General features: G+C 37.0%; 1 protein-coding gene across 12 annotated transcripts in view; it reads left to right on the forward strand.

Annotated features, from left to right (window-relative positions):
* The window catches only part of NOL4 (nucleolar protein 4), a 401,358-nt gene that overhangs the window by 197,242 nt on the left and 184,982 nt on the right, over positions 1-19,134 (forward strand). The window contains exon 1 of one of the 12 annotated variants that reach the window (XM_032602670.1): positions 14,611-14,629. The exons of the other annotated variants lie outside the window; for them this stretch is intronic. Coding sequence (XP_032458561.1) covers positions 14,611-14,629 — 19 coding nt within the window. Of the gene's footprint in view, positions 1-14,610; positions 14,630-19,134 lie in introns of those variants that run through there. 12 annotated transcript variants of the gene reach the window in all.

A 19,134-nucleotide genomic window follows, 5' to 3' on the forward strand; every position in this document is an offset into this window, starting at 1 on the left:
TTGCATCAGTTACTTCAAATAATGAGGGCAGAAGGGAGATGTCAGTGTTTTTAAGAATGATGTGTCACAATAAGGGAGACAGTGATTTAAGGAATCCAAGAACAGAAAGTATGGAACAGCCAGGCTGTGAATTAACTTTGATCTTACTGAGTTATATATAGAGTTATCATATAATCTATTGCCCAAACAGGAACACATTTGAAAGTCGAATGGGGGCACAATTAGTAATTATGATGACACCATGTGAGGCCAACCTGCCACATAGTCCCTCTATTACGTACCTTTTCTCTGTGTCCCTCTGTCCTCACGCTCTGGCTTCCTCTGCTCAATTCAACTTGAACATGGACCCTGGTTACCTCTTCAGCCCAGTGTTTCCTTGTGACTTTGCTTCAGCTGTGACTGCTAACCCAGTTAGGAGTTTGGGCTTCTGAGATTTTATTATGCACATGGATAGACTGGGAGTCTTGTTAAAATGTAGATTCTGATCCAGTAGGTTTGGGGTAAGACCTGACATTCCGTGTTTCTGACAGGTTCACAGATGATTTTGATGCTACTCATCACTAGCCCACACACTGAGGAGAGAGGAGTTAGCTCAAATTCTGAGATGGAACCTTTTTGACCTAAATCACCTTTCTGGTTTGACCACACTGGTTGTGGTTTTGACCTTTTACGGTTTGATGGTTCTTTGGTCAGGTGCCTGCCTTGGCAGTATTGACCTTGGAGGTAATGTGGCTACCAAGACAGTAGGCTGTTGGGAGGTTTATTTGTTCCAGAAGGGAGTATGGAGTGGATGTCCATACACTAAAATGATGTATTCAGTGTAATTAATTGTCCTGTTTAGTTTCTTTGAATGGAGAGCCACTGAGAAAGGATCATGAAAATGTGCCATCAGCAATGAACACCCCACTAAACTTGGCCATTCAAAGCTCAGTAAATGTTTCTTCTCTGGCTGAAATCAAGAAACTAGGGCTTTCGAACCAGAATCCACTGCACTTTAGCTAAAGGACAATTTTATAGATGGCCATGGTTAAGTAATTTTGGTATAGTAGCATGGGGTTCGGGGGAGGGGAGTATATTTTGAGCAGCTCTTGGCTAATTAGAAATAATCACTTTGTAAACAGCTCTTATTTGGGTATAATTCAGAGAGTTTAAGTGGATACAATCAGTACAGAGACTTAAAGATACTATTTTTTAATGGTCAACCAAGACAGATGTTTTATTTTCGATTTGAGGAGAGTTCAGTGATTTATCATGATAGAAACAGTATTAATCAAAATGAACATATACAACTTCTATAAAAAGAATATTTATTACCTGAGAATCCTTTTAATTCTTAGTCGTTTTTATTTTTCTCAAACTCACTCGGACATTACTTTTTGACAGTCCTTTTACTGTAATAAATAAAACCCCAAATGTTTTCTCTTCTTCCATTGACTTTTAAAAAATATCATATTTCTTCTTGGTGACTTGTTATATATACTACTTTATGCAAAGGAATGTTAAAGCAAGGTCCATAAACATTTGGGAAAATGACTTACATGTGTGAAAAATTAGTGTATGATATAATATAAAATTTTTGAACTAGGAAAAGCAAGAATTGAGAAAATAGAATCAATGTGGTTTGGAATCAATGTAATTCTTGAGGCATTTGCTGAATATACACTCCACAGAAATCATAATGCTAGCTTCAGGGCACACAGCAAAGAAAAATGTTTAGCCTTTCATTGTTTGTGATTTAGTAGATTTGGGCATCAGAGCAAGAGGAAGAGGTTATGTTCTTAGAGGGTATTTCTCCAACTTCAGTACCCCCTACACGAACCCTAATGACGATCGCTTGATCACTTTATTTCACCAGGTTCCTGACACCTCCCAGGGTATTTCTTCCTAATCCCATGATTCCTGGCCTCAGTGCCCTTCACCAAGTACCTCTTCTCCTGCCTACTGGCTATCTCCCTGTTGTAGAGCTTGTTCCAAGTTGCCTTTATCTTGTCTTCCTCCTTAGTTTGCTTTCTTTATATTCTACTCTCCCCATACTCAAGCCATCTCTAAAGCCTACCTTCCTTGAGAGCTAATAGAGCATAGTGGTTTCCAAGGGCTGGTTGTGACGTCTGCCATTAAGTACCAGCTTTGTCATTCATTAACTATGCTACCTTTAGAGAATCACAGGATCTTTTCAAGACTCAACTATTTTCACTTTGGTAAAATGGGGCAAACAGTGCCTATGAATTTTCCTTCACTGGGTCCCTATAAAGTATAAATTAGGTCAGTTATGAAAATTACCTTTTTTTTTTTTTTTTTTCTGATCTGGACATCATCTTCCAAAATAAAGCAATTGACCTCAGCAGAGAAAAAGAACAGACCCTGGCTAGTTGTTGGTTCCCTGGGAGGTTGGTCTGGAATGCCGGTTCCAGCTTTTGGTTTGAGAGATGAACCTATTAGGCTCCACCCCAGACAGAGAGCAGGACCTCTGTTACCCTCCAACCATTTTTTTAAACCAGTTGACCTTGTTTCAAACATTGTTACATGGTCGTTGGTAGGGATGGGCCTGGGAGAGCCTTTCTCTAGAGGAGGACTTAGGGCAGGATGGCCGCCCTGGTTTTGCCCAGGCTGCTCAATTAGAGTCAGCTCCTCAGCCACCCACAACTTGGAAGAGTTTGCTTGGTTTCAAAGTCAGTTCTTTGAGGGCTTTCACGGTTTCCTTGAACTATGATCCTCCTTTTTCCCAAAATCGGTGCTAAGACTAACCTTTGGTTATTTAATTCAGGATTAACAAAATTAAAGCTTTAAACTGACTCAGGTATACCGAGTGTACTCAGTACTTTGAGTGTAAAGTAGAAATGTACAATGTGGAAACAACCCCTCTGTCTTTGCTCTTTAAGTTCCTGCAGTTAATACAACCAAAGCAAGTACTATGTTGTTGAAAATGTCTCACCATTTTATCCCTGGGTGGTGACAAATGTCTGAAGGCTTTATGGACTGATGACGAACACTCTAGGATCTTGCTGTTATTAAAGTTGAACATTTTATTATTTATAAATATCCCTGACTTATAGTTTACTCTCTACGTTGCAACCACAGCGTTTGCTACTTTTGCAGAGTTTATTTTAGAGTTGGGCGGGTAGGTCTTTCTCCCCTTCTCCCCATTTCTTTTGTATTTACTCACAGTACTCTTCAACCTTGCACCTGGTGGCATATGCACATGTTGTACACTTACTGAATACTCATTCATAGCAATGAAGCCATTCATGGTCATCCAGGTTTCATACTCTTTCCAATGAGTGTGACCATTGGCCCTCATCTATCCTTTGCCCAGACTCTGGTGATCTGGGGTGATGGGTGTGATGGTGGGAATATAAGTGGTATCAGAGCTTTACCCTGTTGAGGTGGCTGCAGGGCCCCTGGCTTCATGGTGCTTTGCATAGATCTTGACTGTGGTCTGAGTGCAACTCCTTTATTTTTTTAAATTGAGATATAATTGACATACAACCTTATGTTAGTTTTAGGTGTACAGCATAATGATTTGATAGATGTATAGGTCGTGAAATGCTAACCACAGTAAGTCTAGTTAATATCCGTTACCGCACATAGTTACAAATTTCAGTTTTCTTGTGATGATGAGATGAAAATCACTTTTTAAATAGAAAAGTAACAAACGTGTTACTGTCCTCCTTCAACAAGAGGACTTTAATTTTCTGTATCCTTTAAATACTGATGTTAATGTCGGTTTTCTTTGATCTCATATAATTGTAAGTTCTTTGATTTTTTTCTACTTACTCAAAATTTTAGCAAGTTTTCTAAAATAATATCATTTGACATCATTCAGCTCTAAATGTCAAATAGAATTGTCTTTGGTTATAAATATCATGTCATTGGTCAGCCAGTACTCTGCTAATCATGGTGATATTGAAAGGTCATCTGCATTTATAAAAACATCATGGCTGTTCAGTTTATGCTAATTACAAGAAGCCTAGGCAGAATGCCTTTGTTAAGTGAGGGGAAGGTGATAGCAGGCTATTCACTGCGATTCCTGATTTTATGAAGTACTGCAAAATGGGTAACCTTAGATGACACCTTTCAATTTGGTAGTGTCTCTAAGAGCCTCCTAAAGCGAAAGTTAAGTCTTTTCTTTCCCCACGTAGCACTACTTTTTCAGGCACTTCTCAATACCTAGACTTGTGTTTCCTGCTGAGATGTAGCAGTACAATTTAGATAGAAATTTGGTCTGAAATTAGGAAATCAGTTTCTAATCCTATGTTTGTCACCATCGAGGTGACTTGAGCAAATAAGTTCTTTATCTTCACCAAGATCTTTAAAATAGGAAAACTGATAATCTTATTTTATGCCCAGATCTGTTTTGAATATTGTAAAGGAAATGACTACCAAAAGGATTTGTGTAATTAAGATGTTTAATGATTCAAAACAATTGGCATTACTCAGATGAATCTTTTTGTTTAAGTCAGAATAATTTAGTATTTATTAGAAAGATACCAATACTTTGACAAGCATCTAAAAAATAATGCTTTATAATTGCCACCAAAACTCTTAGTGACCTTGAATCCTTCAAGATGGCCAATAAGTTCATTAATACCACTGTTATGGATGATGATGGATTTCAACCCCAGAGGTAGAAATAGTAAAGAAAGCTCAGGGAAAACTTCTTGGATATCAGATAATGAATTGGCATTATGAAGGAAAAAAGTCACAAAATATTGACTATAAGAACATCACAGGTGCTAGAAAACAGAAGTCTTGAGGCCAAAGTAAAGCGAATTATATCAGTTGTGATCCAGTCTGGAAAATGTTGTTCATTCCATGTCATTCATTAGAAAAATTTAATACAAGGCACTCTTTGCAATGTGTGATGCAATGTAGGAATTAATAACGGAAGGAAGCCTCTGCTAGAGCTAGAGGTGGAAAAGCTGGGGAGGAGTTGGCATTACTAGAGGCCAAGAGCCAGAGCTACTTGCTGGGAAACAGACACACAGAAGATGCTCCCTGGCAGGAAGACGCTTCCTGGCAGGAGCTGAAACATGGGGAAGATGCCCCCTGAGTTGGAGACAGAGAGGTCTCCTGAATCAGAGAGGGTGTATGTGTGGGATGGGGAGTGGGGAATACCCAGGCATTTTCTCTTTCTCCCCTCCTGTCTCTGCCAGTATCTCCCATTGTTTAAACCAAGTCATAAGACAATAGTCAAGGAAACCTGGGAAATTGTTTGCAAAGAAAGGGAGAAGAATGGATCTGAGAACAAAACAGCAAATGACCGGTGCCTAAGAGAAAGGAGGGTGTGGAGAACCTTTCAGAATTCTTAATGTAGGATTTGCTTATTAAGTCCAAGAAGTGCTTGGTGGCTCAAGTTTCTTGACGTTTCAGGATGTTGGCATGAGAGTTTCAGCTTCCTTGTTGAGTGGTCCTGGCTCACCCACTGCAGGAGGGAGAGGGACTTCTTTGAGGGTTAGGAGAAAACATCACAGATCATGTACTCTAATCACTCACCTCCAGGTTACTCTGAAAACCTGGGAATGAGTTAGGTCTAGATGACTGCAGGATTTCTTTTCTTCATCTGCTTGCTAATGGCTGAAAATACCACGAGAAAAGCCTTTCATTCCACAATTAGAGATAAAAGGTTTAAATTACAAGTGCCTAGCTGAAGTAGCATTTTCCTGTGGGGGAATTTCAGTCAAGGGATAATCAATCAGTCAATCTGTCAATCTGTTTCTTAGTAAAGTGACTTACAGAGAGCCAGTGTGCACACAGATAGCTTGTGGATTTGCCATGAAGATGGGAGAAAGAACATGAGGGACACTGAGAACAAATTTGGAAGATTTTGACAATTTTTCCTAGAATGATACTCTTTACCTACTATTCAAGCAAAAATTGACAACGATTTCAGCACATGTGAACCCATAGTTGGTACACAGTTCTGCTCTATGGGTAAAGATTCTTGATTTTGTAAACATACACTTGACCTTGGTAAAGACCTTCTTGCCTAGGAGTTTGTTAATCAAGGTAATCAAAGTGATCCTTTTTCCCAAAAGTAACATCTTTAGTTCTTCAGTATGTATTGAAATAAACTCTTTGGGCAAAATCATATCCTTTAAGGAGTCTTTTAAAAAGTGGGCCCAGAACTGGCTCTTATTTATTAGTTTTCATCAAGGGAGAGAATATTTGGCTGGCCTCTTTTTCTGACAATTTCCTAGAGATTTGTTAAATGGCATTAAAATATACTTAGATTCTGTCTTACTGAGCTCAGATTTGAGAGCTGTCAGTCATATTCCGTTCTCTTAGTATCAACACTTACCTCCCACAATTGCATATTCAACCAGTTAGTTGTTGGAGATGATCTACGTTAATTTCTCACATGTGGCCCCAAAACTCTTGTAAGAGAATTGCTTCTAGATTCTAGGATTTCTTCTTACCCCCGACCAAGATAAATGAAACCAAGACTTCAGATTTTTATTGGGTTAGAAGTTTTCAGTGCCCAAGGGAATCTGTATTGTTAACAATCTACCTAGGAAATTCTGAAGCAATTAAAGTTTGAGAAACACTGATACACACCAATCATTGAAATACACTTGAATAATTTTGAGTGGTATTGCCTATCTTAATACACCATAGACATTCCTTGATGCTTTTCACTGTATTCATTTTATATTGCTATGTAATAAATTACCACAAGCTTAACAGCTCTGTAGGTCAAGAGTCGAAGCAAGTTCAACTAGGTTCTAAGCTCCGGGTATCACAAAGGCTAAAATCAAGGTGTCAGCCTGTCTAACCTCTTATCAGGAGACTCTGGTAAAGAATCCACTTCAGAGCTTGTTCAAGTTGTAGGCAGAGGTTACTTCCTTGTGGTTGTAGGACTGAGGTCCCTGTTTCCTTGTCAGCTGTCAGCCCTGCCCCTTAACACTGTTTGCATTCTCTTATGTGACCTCCTCCATCTTCAAGCCATCGGTGGCACAGTGAGAAACCTTTTGTGCTTTGGATCTCTCTAACTTCCTTTTCTGCCACTAACTGGAGAGAGCTCTGTGCTTTTAACTGTTCATGTAATTGATCAAGCCCAGTCAGGTAATCTCCCTATTAAACATCCTCTGTACCATATGACATACCATAATCACAGGAGTAATATCTCATCATATTTATGGGTTCTAAGAATTAGGGTGTGGGATCTTGTGGGGAGGGGCACTTTTAGATTCTTCCTACCAGTGTCTAATGCAGTAACACAATATTTATTAATAAATAAATAGTTCACGAACATATAAAGAGAAGTAAAAAGACTCACAGTTTATTTAAACAGACACTAAATAGATAGGTGGTTGTGATCTCCTGTGATTGTCCAATTCAACAAATAGTTATTGTATAATTACCATGTGCTAATCACAGATTGATAAAGGAATAAGAACTAGAACTTACCCTCCAATAGCTTACATTTCATAATTAAACACCTCTAGAGAGAAACTTATTTGATGTTTTGATGATTTTGTCAGAGTGACTTCTCATATACTTCACAAAAAACTGATCTGTATAACTTCTAATCTTTAATCTTCTGACAGGTAATAAAAACACATTAAAATGTTCAAATATTGGATTAAATTATATCTCTCACTATAACCCCTGAAAGTGTTCTCTTTTCAAATTTAGCATCCTCTAGTTCTATGACTATTTTTTATTACATAACTTCAAGCCCTTTTAACATGTACTTTGTATTTTTAACTGAACCCAGTCAAGTCACTTAACATTTCTGTTCCTCAGATTTTTCAGAAGTAAAACAAATATTATGCATTAGTTAAGCTTTCTTTTTTCAAGTTAAAAATTGTCTTTGGCTAAATTAAGCAAAAACAGTACAAAAAATGGGAATCTATGGAAGGGGCACTGGAATTTCTCGCAAAATTTCATAAAGGAGTTGGTTGCCTAATAATCTGGAAAGACAAGAACTAAAGGCAGCTCTAATTTTTTTTAAATGATGGGAACTCCATCGACCATAATTGTTATACTTTCTTTCTAAAGATTAACACAAAAAGACCTAGTTCCAGTGACTCCCTTTTTTTCTGTCTCAAAGCTCCAAATTTTTCCAGGGTGGCAAGTGATCATGCTTCCTGGAGCCTACACTTGTGTATTAGGAGGGGATTGTATGAACTAGGTTTCTGTCCCTACGGGTGCCTAATACATAGCATCATTTTTCTGCTAACACACAGACACACAAACGCACACACACACACACACATCACACCATCACACATCATGCAACTTTCTTATACATCCAAAGATAATTCTACTGAAAACTTACCACCTATTTCACTTAAACCACCAACAGCCTCATTTTCCCCAAATATAACTAAATCTAAGTCCTGTCCAGCTATTGCACAGAGAAACAGAGGTGATGTTAAGAAGCCCCACTTTCTGAGGCCAGATCACCAAATAATATTCTTACTTCTTTTAGTTCCGTAATAATTGAAATTATACAGTTAATGGACTAATTAGTATATTTAAGTACCGCTACTACCCCCTGTATACAACAGTGGAAATAAAACTTAAGAAAATGAGCCATCTGTTTTTAATCCTCAGACACTTGACAGCTGACGGCAAACAAAGAAATCTAGGTAAATACTGCATTAGTTGCAATATTTCTGTGCCTTATTCCAAAGCCATAGCTAGTAGTTATGATGAACCAGCTCCACTACTTCTTCCGTATTTTCTTTTCTTTCACTAGCAATTAAACGACTCAGGGTATTTGCCAGGTGGGGCGTCATGTCAGGAAATGAGATTTGTTTCTGCCTGCAAAGATTGCCTTGACAATATTTTTCTTCCTGCAGAGCAGAATGAGAAATGCTTCAGGTGTTCTTGTGGACCGTCTTTCCAACCCATTTTGGTTTTCGGACATCTTATTCCCCAGGTACTCAGGATCAATGATGGCAGGCAATACATACAATACATCTCTTCCCATAGTGGCCTGCGTGGTGTGAAATGGTCAGTTGTCTAGCTCATTTCTTGGAAGTATCCTTCCCACAGGCCAACAGAACCTACAGGTGTAGAGAAGAATTGTGAGAAGTGTCACTTCCATCTCTGGAAAGCCTTGTTTTCCAGACTGATATTGTGGCTAAGAGAGGTAACCCCAAGTATCAGTAGCTGGTTTAGAACATGACCACATCCTGAAAGGCAACCCCTCAGGCTCAGGTAATATCTCTCAGGGCATCACAGCTGTTTTTTTAAATGTTTTTCTTTTTTATTGCCTTCTTTCTTTTCTTTTTAAAAATTTATTTATTTACTTACTTATTTTGGCCATGATGCACAGCATGCAGGGTCTTAGTTCCCTGACCAGGGATTGAACCCATGTCCCCTGTGGTGGAAGTATGGAGTCTTAACCACTGTACCGCCAGGAAAGTCCCCTACCACAGCTATTTTTTAAAGTTTTTAATAGTTCATTCCATTACTTTTTCCATTATTTTTTAAGGTCTGTAATTTGTTAGGGATGGAGTAGGTAAAAAGAGCAATGACTCCAAGGGAAATCTTCCAGTTGCTTCATTTCTTTTACTGCGATGTGATTTCACTGATTAAATTTAATGTGTGGGGGGATAAAAGGTAGCATATAAAACATTCTGAGGTTCATATATAGTTGTGTTAGAGAAAGAATGGGCAAGAAATACAGGACCAAGTCAAAAGTAAGTGTCCATCTACTGAGGACAAGTAACTATCCCCTCTAATTAAAGGCATCAAATACAAGTGCTCTGCCACAGAGAAGTTAGCAAGCTTCTCAGATTTTTGTACTTTATCAAGATCTTAAGATTGGGTACTTTGTTGGCAAACTGGGTACTCAGATCAACATGGTGATGGAAGCCCCCAGTGCCTGCCCATGTGTATCCTCTACCCCCACTTTAATTGCCACGCAATTCATGATCCCCTGAGCAAACCTAGGTTTGGCAGGTAGGATGATTGATGTCCACAGGAAAAGTCACTCTGTACACTTGATTATGAAGTTCAACTCCTATGCTAGTGGGGTTTTGTTGGAAATTAACATGGATATGAACATTTTAAGCCCTTAGCCTATTGTGAAAGATCTATCAAATATCATCCTTCCTCCAACTTCTCTTTAAAAATACTCCAAACTGTTCTTTTTCACGTCTCTATACCATTTGGCTGCTGCCAAAGAAATGGTGTAAAAAATAACCGTAGATTATCTTTGTTCTAAGGAGAATATACAACTAGATTTACTGCTCAAAGTCTTGCCCATTTAGTGGATTTTCTTCTATATTTGGGTCTCTCCATGAAAGGACTGTACCTTTGCAGTGTTTCACAGAGTTATGGAAACCAGGCTGACATTTTTCGTTCTCAGATTTTATAAAGAACTTCTTTTAAGACACTTAGGCAGAGATGAAAGAAACAACTATTGTGTGACAGTTTTCAGCAACCTGCTCACACGCTGCTGGGGCTGAACAGACTCATTTCTATATATTGCACTTCTACCTGATGAGGAAGGACTACTGAGCATGCCTAAATACAATGTTTAGTGGACCAAGTGTGCTCAGTTCATGATGTCCAACTGGAAAAGAGTTAGGAGCTCTTATCAAAAGGCAAAGTCACTCAAGGAAAAATACATTGCCTTACACTAAAACCTTGGTTGTCCTGACAAAAATGCTCCTGTTAGGGATTACCGCCGGCTCCATACGCAATCCTGGTCTGCTACAGATACCTGATTCATTTTGTCTTCATGAAGGTCAAGTGGAAAATCCCCTTTCACTGTAATCTACACCAGACAAAACCTACTAGGTGATGTGCCGCCTTCTTATTGGTAAAGAAGTCAAGTTTTAACAACATATCCTTCACTTTGGAGTGGGTGTATAGTATATAGTTATGCTCTAGAACACTAGATTCCCCCTCATCGAGAATGGAGGCCCTTATATTTTAGAGTTATCATCCATCCCTTATCATCATGTCTTACCAAGGCAGACATGGTTGTACCATTTTTGCTCCCCAGAAATTTGAGTATGGTTTCATCATATGTAGAACTGTGGTGGTTTCTAGTAGGATTTGGTTTGGCAGTTAAAGTCCCCTGTGAACTAGATTGTGGTACAGAACCGGAGAATTAATATGATCCTGGGACATGGCAGTCAGTGAAAGCAAGTGGCTTGTTGTGACCTGGTGGACAGGAACTCAGAAGGATGCATTAGGCAGAATAATGGCTGATTTGTTCAAGTTAGTGAAGGAATCAGATCCAAAAAGCTTAACAGACAAAATAGAAGTATGGCTACTTATGTCTTATCACTGTGAGCCAGGGGCATTTCCCAGAGAGGGGAGCTTCTGTGAGGTAGAAAGACCTGACAGTGCTTGCTGTAAGGATAAATTTGGAGATAGCCAAAGTCCTATCCAGCTCCATGACACTTGCTTCAAATAGTAAGCTTGTTAGAGTTGGTCTTCTTTTTCTTTTGTTTTCATTGCTTTTCAGCTTTTCAGGATAAAGTATTTCCTGACTTATTACTGGCAAGGCAAAAAAAACCCTCCTGAGTTGTTTGTCTAAATGCCAAATGAGGGGAAACTCCTTTTGGATTGCATTAATTTTAGCTTTAATTAGAATATTTCTTTTCAGAATCACTTAGCCCAAATCTGTCACCTTTTTTTCATTTAACTTAGTTTTCAGTTTAAGATAATTCATGGTAAAGCCCTGAGCTGCTCCTTTTATAAATTTTCAAATCACTTTCTAATAGAATGGCTTTATTATAATACTACATGACATTGTTTCTTGTTTCTATTGCTTATTTATTTATTTATTTATTTTTGCGGTACGCGGGCCTCCCACTGCTGTGGCCTCTCCTGTTGCCGAGCACACACAGGCTCCGGACGCGCAGGCTCAGCGGCCATGGCTCACAGGCCCAGCCGCTCCGCGGCACGTGGGATCTTCCCAGACCGGGGCACGAACCTGTGTCCCCTGCATCGGCAGGCGGACTCTCAACCACTGAGCCACCAGGGAAGCCCCTCTATTGCCCATTTAATGTGTTTTCTTGAGCATTTCTCTCCAGTGGTTAGCTGTCAGTTTTCATGGAAAACATTGAACTTCTAGATTATAATTGTCTTAGATTTACTTTAAATTTAATGATATTTTATCATCATATATACTGCTTGTTGTATGAGACAGAACATAAAAGACCCACGGTACCAATTGTTTTGGTTTTAAGTTATAGCAGTAAATAACTTCTTGAGTGAGTTGATAATACTATATGAATGTCTTATTCAGCTGCATTAGTTCATTTTGCTATCTATGACATCATTTGTCTTATTATCAAATTTATATAAATGACATCAACTTTGTATAAAGCACTCTATATATACACACATGTATATATGTATACATATACATCCATACCTATATAATTTTCACTTACCTCTAACTGAAAGTTAACATTTTATTGTATTATAAATGTAGTCAGTAAAACACAGTATTCACAGTAACTGCGACTTCATCAGCAAAATAAGAGATATTTTCAAATTACATTGTAATTATTAAAAATGTTAATGCCTATCATTTTCTATAAAATGTCTAGTTCTTTGAAACCCTAAACAAGCTAATGGTAAGCATGAAAATAGTAGTTTATAACTTATTTAGACAATTAAGAAACCATTCATAAGTTATTACATTAATGGCCATTTCAAAAAATAGGTCCTCTCAGAACTGGGAGAATGCTTTGTTATCAGTCAGTTGACAGTGGCTCTGAGGTGGGAACAGAGATAGACTTTAATAGACTAGCCTCACATAGTCAGTAGGCTTCTCCAAGTACCTACCCTGGGAGAATGAACCGTTAATGATTTTATGGGATCCAGAAAAAGGAATATAGAGTAAAAGGTCCACAACTTTACTGAAATATACAGTTTCCTGTCTTAGTATGTAGAATTGTAGAATACACTCAATTCCCTGTCCTCTTCCAGCTCTTTCCTGCCTGTGTTTCTTTTTTTTTTATACTCTCTGAAGTAGAATAACCTCCACCATCACCATCATATATCTCACCTCTTTCAAATTGCACCTCTTGTAACCTGCCTTCTCTGTTATCTTCCTCATCCCCAGCGATGTATAGGCAACTTCTCTTTCTCCTAAGAACCTAGTTTATTCATTGTGCCTTATATGAAACTCATGTAGGATAGATACTGTTTTCTGCCTTGCATTGTAATTCTTTTGTTATAGTCTAAGAACAAATTCCATGTGGAGTCTCTATGAACTCACAATCTCAAGAAGAGTGTCTAGCACGTAATAGGTATTTGGTTAAAATTTGTAAAGAAAGTAATATAAAGAATATACATTATTTCCTCATTGGTAGATCAGAATTAGTCTTATTTAATTATTGTGCTGAGCTTAAGTTATATGCTTTGGAACCCGCAGCTTATCTCAGTGCCATCACTATCCTGCTCCTTTAATTAGAGCCCATTCTTCCAATGGCAAGGGCTGAATTAAGAGCTCCCAAACAAAGATAACACCCTTCCGTATAATTAATTTACTGGAAAACTGAATTTCCTTGTTACTTTCTTACTCTCAGTATTGGTTTGATCATTTTAAAATCAATGTCCTATAACCTTTCATCAGTAGTCATGCATGCATAGGTAACACACGTATGACTTTATCTGCATCAGTAAACTTCTCCTTAGTCTGAATGTTTTGACTTCAAAATGTAGTCAAAGGACTAGAGATGGGAGACTATGTTGCATTTTGGGGCAAACAATAAATAGTGTTTTGGACCTTATAAGCATCTGACCTGCATTTTAGGATTAAATTTCCAAGTATTAATCTTAAAACGAAGATGATATATATATTTTTCCTATTCATTTTTCCCAAGGCCATAATGAAGAGCTCCTGAAAGTGAGTACAAAAGTAGGTCAGGTGCTTTGGGAGATTTCAAATATATATCACATATATTTATATACAGAAATAGAGATATACATATACATGTCTACATATATAGAGAAAATAGATATATGTATGTATATATAGAGAGAGAAAGATGGATATACATATTACGTATATTAATAGATATACTTAAATATACATACACCACACACTGTTATAGGTTAATTCTTTTTATATAAGGAGGACTAACCATTGACTCTGGTGCAGATGAAACTACTTCACACAAAATGCTGGTGGGGATGTTAGAAATAATTTAAACAAATGGTATTTCTAGGGTCTGTACTAATTGGTGGAGGGAATGGGGAGTAGGGAAGGAGAAAGAAGTAAACAAATAGGCTGCCACTCGTGGTTAGTGTGATAGACAAGAGCCAAGCTCACTTGGACAGCCCCCTTGGCAACACTAAATTCATCCCATCAAAACTAACCTCAGCACAAACACAACCCAAATATTCAACTGCCCTCCTGATGTCACTAGATTCCACACTACCTGTCATCATATTTCACATTCTCCTCTGTTGCTAGGTACACTGGGCACCTTAATTTCCAAAGCTCCAGGTGCTGTTTTTCCTTGGGACTCAAGTACAGAGTTTTTGGTTCCAATTCTATGGTACCCAGGCTGAAATTTGAGAGAAACACCATCGATCAGGGCCTGTGAACCTAAAGGTCGTATCTACAGATCTAAACACTACATGTGTAGCAGCCCGGTACCCATATGCCAGCAGCCACGCAGGATGGAGCAAACTCTGTTGGGTAAGGAAGCAGATTTCCCATGTAAAGCAGTAAACTGATGTGAATTGTTATGATAAACAGGAGTCTTAGATTTGTGGTTTATAATTCTGAAAAAGTATCTTTAAGGAAGAGAGAATAAAAGCCATTAACGTGGTTTTACGAAGCTAGACAATAAAAAATCATTACGGTATCCTCAATGTCTGCTCACCTCTTTATATTAAATTTTTCTAATACAGACATCAAAAACTTTGTTTTAAATTTTGATTTATGAAACAGTGGCACGTGAGATTATCAGTTCTTTTACCATTTACAAGATAAAATATGTGGATATGTATTTGTTTCAAATGAGTGAATAATTTGTTCTTCATGAAACGTACTGATTTACTCAGGAATGAAATATGTAAAGCTGTTGAATTTAGTTACCTTGGTAACATCTGGAGTGAACCACTCCGTCTAAAAATATTTTCTCCTTTATTGTTTATTCTTTATACAAAAATTATAAATACATGACTTTTATTAAAGACTCTCCTGATAAATGATGTTTCTCTTACCTGAAAAATGAACAAACGGTATACTATTTACAAATATGTATGATGATATCAGATTAAAGCAACAGATATAGCTTGTTTAATTTTTAACTATAATTGACATTGGATTTGTTTCATGCTAATGTAGATTTAGTTTTTAAATGTATCTTTAGCGTTATATTTTTTAACATATTGATAAATTTTTCTTACATGAAACTTTTATTATTTTTTAAAGGATTCTAGTTCACAAATGTTAAATCACAGTTTTCTTCATGAATTAACTAATTGGACTTGAATGTGTCCATGATACTCTTCTTTGGATTTTCTTGGAAAGAAATAATCAGAAATGACCTTTCATACTTTAGCATAACCATATGACTTAGCATAAAAGAACGTCCATAAAATTCCAAATTACTTATATGTTATTCCCCTAATTTTGTTTTTCAAACCTTGATATTTCCTTGTTAAAAGAATGTTATCAGTTTCTCAAATTAATAGCCATGGAAACTGCTATGTCATATTTCTTATGGCCAGTTTCCTAAATTCTCTTGTCTTCTCTCCAAATGAGGTCTTTTCTTGAACGGGTACATAAACAGAGTAATTTAAAAGTAGAATCTTGTGCTGTGAACACGTTTTAATTTTCTCACAAAATAGGTTCTGAAAATTGTTTAAAAATACTATTTTGCTGATAATTACACTGAATGCCCTTTGTTTTCATTTTTTTTACTAGAGCAAGGAACCTGGGCTTTGTTCTGGACCCTTATCTATCTATTACCAATCTTAACTGTTCTTTTTTTTTTTTCATTTTTATTGGAGTATAGTTGATTTACAAGATTGTGTTAGTTTCAGGTGTACAGCAAAGTGTTTCAGTTATACATATACATATATTCATTTTTTTCAGATTCTTTTCCCTTTAGGTTATTACAGAATATTGAGTAGAGTTCCCTGTGCTGTACAGTAGGTCCTTGTTGGTTACCTATTTTATATATAGTAGAGTGTGTATGTTAATCCCAATCTCCTGACTTATCCCTCCTCCCTACGTTTCCCCTTTGGTAACCATAAATTTGTTTTTGATTTCTTTTCCATTCTTAAGATTTTTTTTTAGTCATCCACTCTTATTCTGCACTGCTGCTGTTTTAGTTTGAGCTTTCAGCAATGCTGACTTAGGTGGTTTCTACATCCCTCACTGGTCTCCCCAACTTCCATTTTGTCACCTTCATACTATTCTCATCCAAGACAGAGTCATCTCTTTAAAGCATATTTTTTTCACATCACTTCCCACAGTAAATTAAAATTACTTCTGTTGACACTCAAGGTAAAATCCAAGCTCTCTGATACACAAAGCACTTATCTTCCTCCCTTTTAAGGTTTTCCTTTCTTCTGTCTCTCTTTTGCACTCAGCTCTCTACTCTTATTCATCACGTGCCCTGCATATTCTTGCCTCTGTGACTTTGCACCTGCCGATGTCTGGGTGGGGAATGCTCTTCCCCAACTCTTCACCTGGTTAAAGCTTTGGAATTCAGCCACCTTCTATAGAAACCTTCTCTGATGCCTTTATCCCTTGTTCTGGATTCCTTGTTCCTTTTTTACTCTGTAGTTTAGTTGAATGTTTATTTTTCTGTCTCTTTAAATTATCTGTGAACTCATTGACTCATTGAAGCTGCAGGGGTCTCTATTGGCCAAATATTTAACCCCCTTTTGGCCAAAAATAGGCACTCAGTAAATGTTTGTTGAATAAATGAATGAAGAAGTGAGCTGTACTACTCCTTCAGAAGGTAAACATTATTTCTGTGAATTTAATTGATTAGAAGGCATCAAATATTTCATTACACCTTACAAAAGGAAAGCATATTTGAGAATAGCAGAAATCAAACAAAAAAGTCACAAAAAATCACTGAATATTATTACTTTTGCTCACTGAAATTTACATGGTTTCATCAATAGCCCTGCCCTAAAGGAAACAGTTTAATACTTTTGTCCATCATAATCCTTTAAAATTAACAGTAAATTCTTATCATAAATGTAAAGAGGAAATTAAGAGAAACAGAATTTTATTTTTTACGTAAATTTTATTTCTCACTCTGAGTACATTGTTATTGATATATTTTCTTCTAAACAAGCTTATTACGTATTTTAAAGCCAGAAAAGTTTTCCTAATTCTGCTTCTTCTTTTTCCCTTTTTTCTACAGTTTTTCCATTTCTGTTATAGAAAAATTATATATACATTTAATTATATATTATAAATGATACATTTTATAATACATTATAAATTATACATAGAGTAGATAATAGAGAATATTAGAAAATTCAGTGCCACACTGTTAAGAGAACATCAGTATTAACGTTTCAGACTACAACTTTTCAGTCTTCTCTCCCCTTGTGGAGCACAGGCTCCGGACGCGCAGGCTCAGCGGCCATGGCTCACGGGCCCAGCCGCTCCACGGCATGTGGGATCTTCGCGGACCGGGGCACGAACCCGTGTCCCCTGCATCAGCAGGCAGACTCTCAACCACTGCGCCACCAGGGAAGCCCTTTTCAGTCTTTTTGTTCTTGTGTTTATGTGTTTTCTTTTTACGAAATCGGGATCATATTGACCACACCTTTCTGTAGCTAGTTTTTTCCAGTCAGTGCCTCATGACTCACATTTTCTTGTGTATTTAAAATAGAATATTGATTAATTCCATAATCTAAACGTTCCAACATATGTTAAGCCAAATTTTTAGTTTTGATAAGTTATATCATTTCTAAATCTTGTATTATAAACAACACTGATTTAACTGTCTTTTTACCTGCAGAGCAGAGATGCATGCAATGATCAAACTCCTTAGGTTTAATAGTCTTCATAATGCCTGGAGCAAAGTTTCTCAGCACTTTTAATGTTTCAGATGCATATTAAACACCCATAGCTTGTACCAATATATACCGCACTAGCAAGGTGGAAGATGCTTTCATCAGAGAATTTTCACCAAATCTGGTTGTTCTCCCTGGAAAAACAAAAACTACTTGCAAGATAATTGGCAAATATCTTGTTCTCGCTTTTTTTTTTTTTTAATTTACTTTTCTCTGAGATTGCATTTGAGATTGAACTGTTTTCTTTGTTTCATCTTATTATTTTATCTTCTAATTATTTTACTTCACTTCTTGTGCCTAAATTTGCCTACTAGATTAAAAATAATAATGGCTACTTCACAAGTTTATTGCTAAGGATAAACTACACATTATATGTAAAGTTAGGTAGCACAATGCCAAGCACACAATTGGAGCTCAATAAATGCTAGTTGAGTCTATTCTCTAGAGAATGGACTTGAGGATATGGGGAGGGGGAAGGGTAAGCTGGGACAACGTGAGAGAGTGGCATGGACATATACACACTACCAAACGTAAAATAAATAGCTAGTGGGGAGCAGCCACATAGCACAGGGAGATCAGCTCAGTGCTTTGTGACCACCTACAGGGGTGGGATAGGGAGGGTGGGAGGGAGGGAGACGCAAGAGGGAAGAGATATGGGGACATATGTGTATGTATAACTGATTCACTTTGTTATAAAGCAGAAACTAACACCATTGTAAAGCAATTATACTCCAATAAAGAGGTTTAAAACAAAAAACAAAAAAAACCCCACAGTATCATTTACATTAGCATGCCAAAATGAAATATTTAGGTATAAATTTAACAAAATATGTATGAGATATATATGAGCAACACTACAAAACTCTGATGAACAAAATCAAAGAAGAACTAAGTAAATAGAGACATCTTCCATGTTCATGACTAGGAAGATTCAATATTGTCAAGCTGTAAGTTCTCAATCCCAATCAAAATCATAGCAAATTTTTAGGGGTATTGTTTATGAATATTGTTATACCTCTTCATACACTTATCCTGTTATCATTATAAATTTTCCTTTTATCTCTTGTACCAAAAAAAAAAAAAATGCTAGTTGAAGTAGAAACTGATTAGCATATCAGTAAAATCAAAATATAAATTTTTCTTTCCAAC

Source organism: Phocoena sinus, chromosome 14 (assembly GCF_008692025.1).
Source record: "Phocoena sinus isolate mPhoSin1 chromosome 14, mPhoSin1.pri, whole genome shotgun sequence".
Lineage (NCBI taxonomy): Eukaryota > Metazoa > Chordata > Mammalia > Artiodactyla > Phocoenidae > Phocoena > Phocoena sinus.